General features: G+C 38.1%; 1 protein-coding gene across 1 annotated transcript in view; it reads left to right on the top strand.

Annotated features, from left to right (window-relative positions):
• Window positions 1-9700, top strand: part of LOC107746860 (nuclear receptor corepressor 1-like) — an 87813-nt gene extending 78113 nt beyond the window's left edge. Inside the window, exons 38-47 of the mRNA XM_016561189.1 lie at window positions 601-1070; window positions 3471-3584; window positions 3813-3955; window positions 4035-4276; window positions 4974-5114; window positions 5393-5511; window positions 5659-5712; window positions 5870-6079; window positions 7246-7419; window positions 7517-9700. Coding sequence (XP_016416675.1) covers window positions 601-1070; window positions 3471-3584; window positions 3813-3955; window positions 4035-4276; window positions 4974-5114; window positions 5393-5511; window positions 5659-5712; window positions 5870-6079; window positions 7246-7419; window positions 7517-7728 — 1879 coding nt within the window. The 3' untranslated portion in view covers window positions 7729-9700. The remainder of the gene's footprint in view (window positions 1-600; window positions 1071-3470; window positions 3585-3812; window positions 3956-4034; window positions 4277-4973; window positions 5115-5392; window positions 5512-5658; window positions 5713-5869; window positions 6080-7245; window positions 7420-7516) is intronic.
• Window positions 9701-13337: the final 3637 nt, after the last annotated feature.

Below are 13337 nucleotides of genomic sequence, written 5' to 3'. Positions count from 1 at the left end.
GCAGCAGCGCCGCATCTAGTGGCTTCAACTGGATAGGCTAACAAAAGCATTATAATGCAACGACACTTACATCGTCATCGCATCTCTTGCGCCACTGATAAGGCTGCCTCCTTAACGCACACCTAAAATTCGAATGCAACGTTTTTGCATTCGAATGTGGATTTTTATTTTAAATTCGACAAATATTCGAAATTCAAATTTTTTTTTTGACAGCCCTACTGTTTACCATGTTTGTTGATCAATGTTTGCATGTGAATAAAAGCCTAAAGTTATATCTGTTCATCATAAAGTGATCATACCTATTCAGAACACTTGGATTAAACCATTCAATTCATTTGGAATTCTTTTGCAATCACTTTATGAACATTATATATATATATATATATAATATTTTGGTGTAATTTCAATAGAGGGACAGAAATCTCTTTCAATACATCTTCATTTGTGTTCCAAAGATGCACAAAATTCTTACGTGTTTTGAACAACATGAATGTGAGTAATTGATGACAGTTTTCATTTTTGGGTCAACTATCCCTTTTAATTTATGGATTTTAAAATTAGTTTTGCTCTTTTAAACTTCTTCCTGTTTCGGTTGTTCAGGCAAATGCCCTCACAAGCAGCTGCAGCTCAAGCCAGCCGATACAGCAATGCAGCTGATGCCCTCGCCGCCCTGGTGGACGCTGCTGCCTCTGCCCCGCAGATGGATGTTGCAAAAGTCAAGGAGGGCAAGCATAATAACAGTAGCTCCCGGGATGATGACATGATGACATCACGACGGGCAGCACAGGAGTCGCAAGAGGTGGAGCGCCGTTCCGTACAGTCACCATATGGGGACGTGTCACTTCCTAGTGGGAAACCTTCCCATCCTGTGTATGCAGAGGGTGGAGGAGCTGCGGGGAGCAAAGAGAAAGCCCCACCCACCAAGTCACGCATGGAGGAGGAGCTACGCACACATGGGAAGACCACCATAACTGCTGCAAACTTTATTGATGTCATCATCACGCGCCAGATTGCCCCAGATAAGGACCCCCGTGAGAGAGGCTCACAGAGCTCTGACTCCTCCAGCAGCAGTGAGTGTCATCAGATAGACAGTCTTTATTTATTTTTTTTATGTTGAGTAATAATAATAATGATCAGTTTACTAACAACAGAGGTTGCGTAACTCTGTACAGTTCATGACTTGAGTCCATATGTTCACTATCATTCAAAGGTTTGGAGACTTAAACAAAAAAAAACATACGTTCACCAAAGCTACATTTATTTGATCAGTAATACAGTAATATTGTGAAATATTATTACAATTTAAAATAACTATTTTCTGATATATTTTAGGGGTGGGCGATATGACCAAAATCTTATATCACGATATGACTAATTTTATATCACGGTTATATTTATATATTTTTTTTTTTTTTAAAGGTTTTTATGATATTAAAATCTTTGATACCATTGAATTTTCATAATCCTTATCACCAATGTCAATATCAAACTAATACAAGAAAAAAAAATCCTCAAGCTCACTGAAGATAAATAGTCAGTGATGAAATAAGGAAAAGAAACTAATTGCAAGCAATAGGACAAAAAACTACAATAAATAAGAAATGCTACATACATTGCGTAAATTAATTAGTCTTCACTGTGTTAATTCTATCTATCGATGGATAGATAGAATTAACACGTGTATTATGTGTAGATTCTATATATATATATATATATATATATATATATCATTATTATTTTTTAATTTCTTCTTATTAAAGTTACAAAAATAATTTAGTCAAGAGCAGTGGGAGATTTTCTCTCACTGTTGTTTGATTAATATGAATGGCAGACAGGACAAACATTGGACGGCGTCCCCTTTAAGACCGAAGTCCGGATCCAATATATTGTTACATATGCGTTTTCTTTTTCAGCTGTTTACTATCTCTTAAGACCTAAATCACGGTTTATGAGGATACTTGCAAAGACAGGGATTCTGACGCATATAAGTGTTTTTGTAATCATTCAAAGCCAATAAAGCAGTAAAAAATGTGCGCTCCGCTCACACAGAAACAGAGACGGTGCACGCATATAGCTCTGTTGTTTGTGTTTCAACGGCTTAAAATCGGTTGTTTTAAAACTGCAGTGCTTAAAAACGCGTGTCCATGCTACAGATGTAGTCCCTCGTTTAGGAAGGAGCTCCTTGTTTTGTCCTGGCTGGTCATTCTCCACCTGGTTCTGTCTCCCCTTCACGCCCCGTGGTGGCGTGTAAAGATCGCAGTCATCCAAATGATGAAAAAGTATTACCGTAAACAATGTATTTTGTGACACCACAAAATAAACTATAGAGCATAATATGAAACGATAGACTTTATTTCGTCCATCCGATATATATCGTCATATCGCACAGCCCTAATATATTTTAAGATGACATTTTATTCCTGTGAGTTTTAAGCAGCCATTTGTCCAGACTTCAGTGTCACATGATCCTTCAGAAATCATTCAGATATGCTAATTTCGTTTTCAAAGACGTTTATTTTTATCATCAATGCATATATTGATTTTTTTGTGTGTATTTCAATATTTTTGTGAAAACTGATATTTTTTTCAGGATTCTTAGAATAGAAATAATGTATTTGATATAGAAATCTTTTGTAACAAATGTCTTAAGTCACTTTTGATTCATTTAATGCATCCTTGCTAAATAGAAGTATTCTCTTTTCAGAAAGAAAAATCTTACTGACTACAAACTTTTGAGCAGTAGTGTACATGCCACAAAGCAGAGCAAACAGGAAGTGATATGTTTCACCATATGCAGGATTTGTGCAATTTGGTCACAGTGCCACCAGCATCTTTATATCCTGCTCAGAGGCAAAAAGAATGATTCAAGAAATTGAACAACGTAAAAGACAAGGCATATACTTAGGGATTTCCTAACAGAGGGCATTAACAGGACACCTAATAGGATGGCTAGTGCCATTGAGGCCATGAGACCTAATAGTCTTAGGAAACCTCGATAGCACAACCCGTGACCCAGCTGGAACGGAGACTGACAACAGTCACAAACTTCTGACCTCAGATTTGACAGGGTAATTCCATTAAAGGGTGTGTAGCTCTTACCACGGGAATGAAATTCACTGTCTTTCCTAAGTGACTTACTGTAAAGGCTGCTAGAAGGTTGTTTCGATGCCAACTTCTGGGTAATCTGCTCATTTTTTATGCCACATTATGTGGTGATGCCATGATAAGGTTTCAATATTCACACAGATATTAACAGATGGATTTAATTGTAACAATGGCATGTTGTCTTCAAAATGAACAGAAAAGCATCAAAAGTCACATGTTATTTTTTCTGTTGAACACTAGCAAGTGTTTATTTAGATGCAGGTTGAAAGCAGTGTGCTAAAGGTGTAGATGGCACACCCTCTCTTACTAACAAACCAACTTTATTTACTTAAAAAGCTGTAACATCATGTCTACATGTCATTCAGTGTCATCCAGTCGTTATGAGACTCAGGGTGGAATTGAGGTGATCAGCCCAGCTAACTCTCCAGCCCTAAGAGAAGAGAAGAACGAAGGACCTTTCCCATCAGAAAAGAGCTCAGGTGAGACTTCAAATCCCTGGTCTGTCAAGAACGTGATCAGAAGGTCTGTTCTGTCAAGATGAGGTGAATCTTGTTAAATATTTCAGGAACACATCCAGGTTATATTTCACCAACAAAAAGAAAAAATATTTACATTATTTTGAAAATTGTAAAAATGATTTTCATGACAGGAAAATGTTTACCCCCCGTCTGCTTTTTTTGGGGGGGATCTGATCTTATGTTTTATAGGATTAAGGTTTGACATTAACCGGTTCATGCAGTCAGGAGATTCAGGACCTTCTGCACCTCAACAGCCCCCCTCCTTGCACGCAGACAGTTATGGGCCCGTCCCGAAAACACACCGCATCATGACCCTTGCTGACCACATTTCGGTAAGTCACACTCATACTCTTGATGCTTTGTCACGTCACTCCTCTGTCATTGCCCTCATTTTTGCTCTCTGTCTTGCAGCATATCATTACGCAAGACTTTGCCAAGAGCCAGGATCCTCCCCCATCATCCAGCTCGCTGCCTTCCTCTTCATCCTCCTCCTCGCTCTCCTCCACTTTCCAGAGCTCTGGTGTGGGAGGTGTTGTAGGTCGAGTTAAACCCCATAACCGCTATAGCCCAGAAAACCCAGCTCCTACTGCACACCACCAGAGACCACCAAGCAGAGTATCTCCCGAGAACTCCTCCGATAAACCAAGAGCCAGGTACATATGAACACACACACAGTGTGTAAGTACACCTCCAAACATTTCACTCAGTCTTGGTGAGCAAAAAAACATTACAATGGCCTTGCTCTACCCTGAACTTTTGAATGATAGTGTATGTGAATATTTGTATATGGGCACACCCAACAAACAGTCTCTATTGAAAACACAACGACCGTAAAGGTTAACTTAAAAATCGGGTGCCCTTAAATGCATGCTTCTGTGACAGCTAAAGGCTCTGTAATCTGCCAAAAAAGAAAAAAAAAATTTGTTTTGGCCAAAGTTAGATTCCTTTAGTCAATCACAAATCTTGTAGTTTTTGCTCATTCACAGGAATGGCATTCACAAGCCTTTGTGAAGTAGGAAGCTGAGAGCATAGTTGTTAAATCGGATCATTGACATTTTAGCTGTACAATTGTGACAACACTGCTCTTTTGCCCCATCTCTAAATACAACATTGTCATTGATACAACAGTGTCTTTACAGGCAGGTTTTGAAAAAATAAAGAGTTGATTGGCTACATCTGGCTGAAGTTCTAGAAGGACTAACATTGCTTACAGCCTCTTTAAGTAATCTGTGAAACCTGATCTGAGAACCTTTGGTCACATACACAAATCCTTCCAAAATGCATGAGATGCTTTTTACACACTGAAAACAATGTCCCAGCAGCAGCCTCTTATCCATCTGTCTCTCGTAGGCCAGGTAGGTCTCCTGATCGAGGACGAGGACCAGAGAACTATGAGCCCATCTCTCCTCCTCAGGGTTATTCTGGGTTGGATAAACAGGAAGCCACTGTAGTGCAGAGTCCGAGACGAGAGCAGGATCTCCCTGAACAGAGGTAGAAATTCATTGTCGGTTCTACTACAAAGTATGAGGCTTTATTTATGCTTTTTTTTATTATTACATGTCATTTTTCAGGCTTTTGTTTAGAATGATGAAGAAAAAATACTAAAAAGAAAATTAAAATGTTGTAATAAAATTGTTTAAATGCAATATGGACTGCCTGTATACCTGAATCCTCTAACTGTTGTCTGTTTATTGTCTTTGTTATTTTGGGCTACCCAAATTTCCTATGCCATATGCATTGTGTGACCTTAGACCTTTCTTTTGTGTCAGGACTGACTCGCGGTCACCAGGCAGCAGCAGTTACCTCCCCTCATTCTTCACCAAACTGGAAAGCACGTCTCATATGGTTATGTCCAAAAAGCAGGAGATCTTCCGGAAAGCAGAAGTCGGTGAGTGACAACGGCAAGCCCGTTTTCTCAGAAACTGACATTCAAGCTCAGGAAATTTACTTCACTGCACTGTTACACTGATGTCTTTTATTTAGACAGCTGCCACTTGACCTAATTCTTACTCCCATTTGCTCCTTATCTCAACAGGTAATGCTCAGCCAGGCACAGAGATCTTCAATCTCCCAGCAGTAACAACATCAAGTGAGTTTCACAACATCATCAGTATGATTAATTTCTCCATAAAAAAATAAGCACTTGCATCATTTGATGTATTTTCATTTGTTTGTGTTTGTTATAGTTTAAACACTTAAATTGGTTTTCAGTGTTTCCGATATGTGCATATATGTTTGTTTTACAGGCAGTGTAAACCCTAGAAACCACTCGTTTAGTGATCCAGCCAGTAATCTGGGTCTGGAGGACATCATCAGGAAAGCTCTGATGGGGAACATGGAGGAGAAGCAGGAGGAGCCACAGCAGCAGCAAGCCCAGCTGGGGACAGGAAACAGCTCAGGCAGCATGAGCAGTATTTCAGACGGTCGACAGGAGGCCAGCCCATCCCCTAACACAGGTTCATACTGTACATTCACATCAATGAACATACATTTTCCCTAAAACAGAAAAACTCATACCAACATGCTGAACTTTCTAGAGATTGCTTTGTGGTTTGACTAATTGCCACAAAAAAAGTGTGATCTGTGTGTGATAAATACACCGCTAATACTGGTCTTCTGTGGGTAATCACTCTGGATTAGGGCAGTCACAATATCAGATTTTTATTACATTTATCACAACCAAAAGAATTCATGATAATCATATTTTTGACATCTATAGAAAAGAAAAGAAATAAATGATGCTATCTGTCAAATTTATCTTTTTGTTTTCTTCTTTTTGGCAAATGAATCACACTCAAAATATGAGTTTAGGGAGGTGGAGAGAGAGTTTGTAACTGTACAAAAGTTTCTGAAAAGAACTTGCTGTTGATTGGCACTTCCTACAGACTGTCTTAACTTTTGTTTTTGCTAAAAAAAAAAAAAAAACTCTCACATTAATAATAATAATAATAATAACTTTTTTAACTTTTGTTTTTTCTAAAAAAAAAAAAAAAACTCTCACATTGGCAAGAAAAATTTTTTTTTTAGGTGCATGTAGAGTGTTTTGCTTTTGTCTGTCATCTCTTCCAACATGATTTTGTGCGGCAATAAGATCTACAAACTGCGTCATTGTCTTCTTTAAGTTTTGTAATGGGTGGCAACCAGTGATAAGGTGTAATATCACCGCCTACTGTGTTGATGCGAAAACCAGATAGTTACTGACGCTGGATTATTTATGATATTATCACATGTGCAGTATTAATGGGTTAGTTCACCCAAAAATTAAAATTCTGTCATTAATTATTACTCACCCTCATGTCAGTCCAAACTGTAAGAACTTTGTTCATCTTTGGAACACAAATTATGATATTTTTGATGAAATCCGAGAGCTTTTTGACAGTGCATAGACAGCAACAGAACTGACACATTCAAGGCCTAGAAACACAGTAAGGACATCATTTAAAAAATCCATGTGACATCAGTGGTTCAACCAATCTAATTTTTTAAATGTCACGGTTATTGTAAATACCAAAAATATTGTGATACCTCTATTCTGAATGTTTTCATTCAAGACCAGACCAAATCTGTGTCTAGGACATAAACCACACTGCTGACATCCTTGTCAATCTTTCTGCTTCCATAGCAGGAAAGCAGAAGCTTCAGAGCAAAGCTAGCAGCAGGAAATCAAAGTCTCCTAACCCAGGCCAGGCATACTCTGCTGGAGAGCGGCCCTCTTCTGTATCCTCGGTTCATTCGGAGGGCGATTACCACAGACAGGCTCCCACCTGGGCTTGGGAGGACCGGCCATCGTCCACAGGTGAGCGACTTGATTGTGTATTGTTAGATGAAATTGTTTTGTTGGTGACATTAGTTGAAAATTAAGATGATTGTTTCTCTCTTTCATCCTGCTTCAGGTTCCATGCAGTTCCCCTATAACCCCTTGACGATGCGCATGCTCAGTAGTACCCCTCCCACCTCCATGGCCTGCCCATCTCCCTCCATGCAGTCCCAGCAGCAGCAGCCACAGGGTGGCGCCTCTGGCCCCGTGGCCTCAACGCGCGCATGGGAGAGAGAGCCACCGCTACTGTCAGAGCAGTACGAGACCCTCTCGGACAGCGACGACTGAGGCAGGTGATCGCCTCCCTCTCCTACACAAGCATCCATGCCCCACTCCTGTTCACCATCGCCCTCCTTTCGCTGTCTTTATGAATCCCACTCACTGCCATTTGAGTGAGATTCTGCTGGGAAGGAGGACGTACATTTGGTGCTACTTTGGTGCCCATTGGTGGTCAGAGAGAGCATTGCAGAGAGCCACTGATTTTCAGGATTTAAATCCGATGCTTTGATTTATTATTTTTTTTGGCCCATTTGGGGACGAGAACTAGACAAATCCCAAGTGAATAGAGACGTGAACGTCAAAAGGATGAAGAACTTGTAAAGAGACTTGTTTGCTGAAAATTTGTTTCTGTAAAGATTTTTTTCATTAAAAAAGAAAAAATCAATGTCTGTAAATAGAGTAACCTTTTGCAGTGTTTTTCCTTTAACTCGTTTTTTTTTCTTTCTGCATTTTAACATTTCTTTTTAAATTTATCCCAGTTGGATGGATCGGTGGGTGCAACAAGACACTGTGGAGATTATTGTGGTCAGTCGGGCGAAGAGCATTGAGCTTCCAGCATCTGAAAGTAATGGTCTAATCGAAACTACTCCAAATAAAACGCAAAAAGGACTTCATTAACTTTGTCCCTCCAGATGCGGAGCCTGTCTGTGCAGCACTGTTGAGATGTTCTCTGCCCTGTTACTTTAGGGAGGAAGTCTCAATCATTCGTCAGCTGTATTAGGAGGACAAGACATCAGCCTTTTTTTTGGTGTAGGAGCTCGTCTGATTCACTTCAGACATGAGATGAATGTTTCTTCTGTTTTTCTCTCTCTTTTTCTTTTCAAATTGGTTCTAGTCTTCAGTAGTGGCCTGTTGCAGATCTGTTTAGAGCGTTTGGCCCTGCGGTTGAATGTCTGACAGTTTGACACTCTTTATCACATCTTTATCTTGTGGTTGCTAACTGTTCTAACAGGGCTTATCTTAGAAGTTGTACAAGGTCCGCCACCCCTCCCCAGTAACCTTTTTGCTTTTTGAAGATTAATTTGTTTCTAGGGAGAATATACTTGTAAATCCTCTTTTACTAATCATAAAGGAGCACGTATAACGTGTATGTTCTATCAACGTGTGATTTTCTTAGACCACAAAACAAAAATACAAAGATAAAAAGAGGAAGTACCGAACTTGATACATCTCTGCACCATTGTTGCACTTTTTTTCTTTAGTAATTTTGAGAATCTTCAAATCATACTACCTGTAATCTAAGTTATTCAATGTCATGAAGAGGTCTGGGACGCTTTCAGATATATTCATGTTTCAGCTCTATCTGCATTTTCAATTCTTGGAAATTTGAGCTAGTTTTTTTTTCTAAACTTGGATTAAGCGTATAAAATCGGTACCATTTATCTTAGCTGCTGCCGAGTAGCAGCACTTGATCAGAGATCTGAATATCTCTGTCTGAAAGTGAATAAGCTCAGTTTTAGTTACTTGCAGAAATAGTTCAATGTGATGAAAGCTAATGGAGGCATCTCTTGATCCTGCTTTTTTCCCCACTTCATGTGCTTCTGCTTTGTTTGAATAACACCACCTTTAATATGATGGTTTCGTTTTCTTCAGAAGTCTAAAAAATGTTGAGCTCATGTTTGGATTTTTTTTCCACATTCTTTTTATTTTATTATATTTTTCAGCATCCATGTTATATTCATCCCGTTTTAACGGGATGTCAAGTGTTTACAATGGCATTGACAAAAAATGGTGAAACTTGAATCTTAAAGAAAATTAAAATTGCTCATCACGTCAGTCTATTTTACAGTCCAGTTTTGCAAGGGTGACTTTCTTTTTTTTTTCTGGTCTGTTCTGAATCAAGACTTCAAAAAGTAACTTGTCCCCTGATTTTGAAAATCCAGTGTTTGTATCACTGTCTCCTCAGTAGTGGATAAGAAATGTGCAGACCAATCAATAAAGTAGAACAGAGCTCCACCTCTCTGAAACAAACAGTGCTGTATTTCCTGTCTCTACTGTGTTTCTTTCCAATCAACTACCAAAAAATCCAAGATTCTATAGAAAAGAAGATTCCGGACTGACATGAATAACTGAATAAATGATAACAATTTTCAATTTTGGGTAGGCCCTATACTTCCCCAGCATCACTTCTGCTTCTGAATGCTGCTGCATTAGTCAGAACAGAACTGACTATTATAGCATCAGATCATTTACTTAACATTTCTAAACAGGGCTTGAAAAAATAAAATAAAATCAATCGGTTCACTCAGAGCAGGATCTATATTTTAACATTTCTGTTCCTGCGTTCCTCTGTATTATTACCGTTCTGAAACCGGTTCGGGTAGAAGAAATAACGGTTAATAACGTTATTTTTTAAAAACAATTTTCTTTGCCTATAATAGGCCTAATAATAATAAAGTACAGCGTTTTCTTTACTCAAAAAGAAAAAGAAAAGAAAAAACAGGAAGAGATCTGGTAACGTTAGCCTATAACCTGCTTCGCTTAGTCACACCATCATCTTTTTTAGATTTTGGCCAAATGTAGGCTACTAAACAAAATAAAAAAATCTATCAACACTTTAAAGACATTAAAGTATTTTAAGATATATAAACATGTTTGCTGCATTGTTAAAAAACGCTCCTTGTATAAGATTGCGTTTTGAGAGTGAAAAAAACACAAGTCGCGTATAGGCTCACGTCGCATTTTATTAGCCCTATTACATTCAGATATAATGTAGGCTAAAATGCCGGTAGGCTAAAGCAAAATGTTTAGAAACATTATAAACACAATTAGTTTCTCTCCACAACAAATCCTCTAAAGTTAAGGCTATGCGTTTAGGCTATAAAACGTCAATCCAAAAACAAATAAATTTAAGGTGAAACTGATGCCTACCTCTCTTGTTCGGCACGAATCCAAATGTTTCCATATTCGCGACGTATCTGGATGCTAAAATATTATTTATTATAGGCTAGGCTTTGTACTTCATCATCCTTTACATTGGCTATATCAGCACAGCTGGTCACGCTGAACGCAACAAATTTTATACAACGGAGCAGTGTAACTTTTTATTTGTTTCTTTAACTATTTTATTTTGATAGTGGACCCTTTTCATAAGTCTGTGATGACGCGTTTAACAGTCATCATCAGCATTGTAAATCCTCGAAAGTTTTTCATATTTGTATTTTTTTTTTTTTAAATGTATGTACATTTATAACACTATTCTTTGTATTATATCACCTTTGCATCAAATTACAAAAAAAAAAACAGTTAACGCTAATGCGAGGGTGTTTCTAATGCAGCGTCTATGGGACGGATGGTAAATTTGACATCTTTCTCTCTTCTGGCAGCCGTTATCAGTCTCTCAATTTTTTTCCTTTTATTGAAAGTAATGAAAACACTATCGTGGAGTTTTTCTTTTGCTATTTGAGCAAATGGGAATGCAAAAAATATATTTGTAGTACTCTCCCATTCACTGCTATTCAAGTTAACCCAACTAAATTTGATCATGTGAATATGTAATACCTCATGTTCTTGTGGCATTGAATTAATAAAGCATAAAAAAAAAAATAAAAAAAAAAAAAAAAAAAAAAAAAATAAAAAAAAAAAAAAAAAAAAAAAAAAAAAAGTTAACCCAACTATGACGACTTCCGCTGCTGAGAAACCCGGAAATGTGAAAAAGGTCCATGAACAGGCTGCAATGTCGCAAAAATATGTTGTGTGTGCGTGTGAGACGCCCCTTTCGGTACTACATCTGTGCATTGCCATTGCGACTTACCAATGATGAGTTCAGAGCTGAGCGGGCATTTCACTCCTTGGCTTCAGCGTACTACTGGAATTCGTGATTGGTTGACAGCAAATTAAAGTGGTAAATCCCTGGTCGGGAAATCTTATGCCACCTGCGAGCTTTAGTGTAAATATTGGATCAAAATCAAATCAATTTGAGCGCGATTTAAACCCGGATGATTGTAACCACTCTAAGTTCGTCTGCCTTGGGAAAGCTAGCGTATCGCCGACATAGTGATAACACTCGTTGCCTTCTCTAGTGCAGCTCAACCAGGTCTCATCCCATTCGTCAATATTTGTGATATCACAAATCCCGGAAAATATACGATGTAATCCAAACGAGTCGTTCGTTGTAGTTTTTGAAAAGTGATTTCTGTTAAATAAAATATCTCCTTTTGAAGTGGACTTTGAGCTTTGTAACTTTGCAGATCTTTTTTATGCTCAAACAGCAACATTACAGACTAACTAAAGTGAAAAAGCATAATAGGACCCCTTTAAACGGAACGATAAAATAACATTATTAACCGGTTAATGGCCATTTAAAATTTTCGATTCTGTTCGGAACTATAAAATTTGATTTAGTTTCTGGTTGTTTCTGTCAAAATTTCATTAGTTTCCGATTTTCGTTTTTGTTCCTTGATAAGGTTGTTTGAATTGTTACTAAATGTTTACATAATTTCCTACACATAATTCTGCTTGCCACAGAAGGGAAGTAGTTTTGGCTGCTAAAACTAGACTTTTCTTGCTTCATTTGTGTAAACGCAGGCTATTTAGGGAATAGCTGATGGGCTGTTTAGTGGCCTGAGGTTTTTTTTTTGTTTTTTTTTTCCCTCCTTCCTCTGTGTGGGAACTTTAATGTTTCCGTCTTCACCGATAGTTGGAAAGATGTTTATTTTAATAGAGAATTTGACACATTATGTACATGTACGGTGTACCCTGTGTCTTTAATGTAACTTTTTGTCTGTGTCCCTTGGAGTGAGTCCTTCCGGTGAGCATTCTTGTAGTTTAAACAGTAGTGCACAGTGCTAACAATGCCAACATTATGGGTTTGATTCCCAGGGAATGCAAGAAAATAATAAAAATATACTTTGAATGTAACTTTTTAGCTACTTCCATGTCTTTTGAGTCAAAGTTTGAGAGTAATTGCAGAAGAATTTATTGAAATATAATTTCTATGTTACTAAAACTAGAAATTGCCACATTTAAGTAGAATGTGGTTTTTCAATGTAGATCAAGAGTCAGATCAAATCTAACGTGTATGACTATAGCTGTTGTATGGGACAGTATCTGACTGGCCTGAGGTAAATGCTGAGAAATATCAAGAGTTTTTGCTTATGCTGTTTATAGCTGTACATGCCAATTAGAATCTCATTGGTTGAACAAAAAACTGTCAGAAGCAGAATTCACACATTCACCATCATGTGTGAAGACTATTATTTGGTATTGCTGCTTATGCATTTGTGAACACCACATGTGTTCAATTTGTGAGGAAATGACACCATTTCTCACCGCAGTGCACACTTCTACTACAGCTTCAGTGGTCAGATGAGACCATGAAGCTGTTTGGACTCTATTTCTCTGCTGTCTGGATATTGTGCTGCTGCTGTCTTGTCTGTGGCAGAGGTCAGTAAATTTTCTGAATTGTTTATCAGTTGTAAATGTATCTTATTGGACCCTTTAAAGTGTGCAAAGTATCAAAGTCTTGTCCTTTTCTAATCTTTAGCACAGGTCATGGTGTGTGTGAAGACGGGAAGCTCATTACAAGAATCAGTTTAACAGCAGAACTGCAGTCTGAAATCCTGCTGCCGGGCCTTTTTGAACCAGCTCTGACTGGATCAAACCTGACCATGAATTTA

This window comes from Sinocyclocheilus rhinocerous, unplaced genomic scaffold (genome assembly GCF_001515625.1).
Source record: "Sinocyclocheilus rhinocerous isolate Xijiao unplaced genomic scaffold, SAMN03320098_v1.1 scaffold468, whole genome shotgun sequence".
Taxonomy (NCBI): domain Eukaryota; kingdom Metazoa; phylum Chordata; class Actinopteri; order Cypriniformes; family Cyprinidae; genus Sinocyclocheilus; species Sinocyclocheilus rhinocerous.
This window is presented reverse-complemented; position numbering and strand designations above follow the sequence as displayed.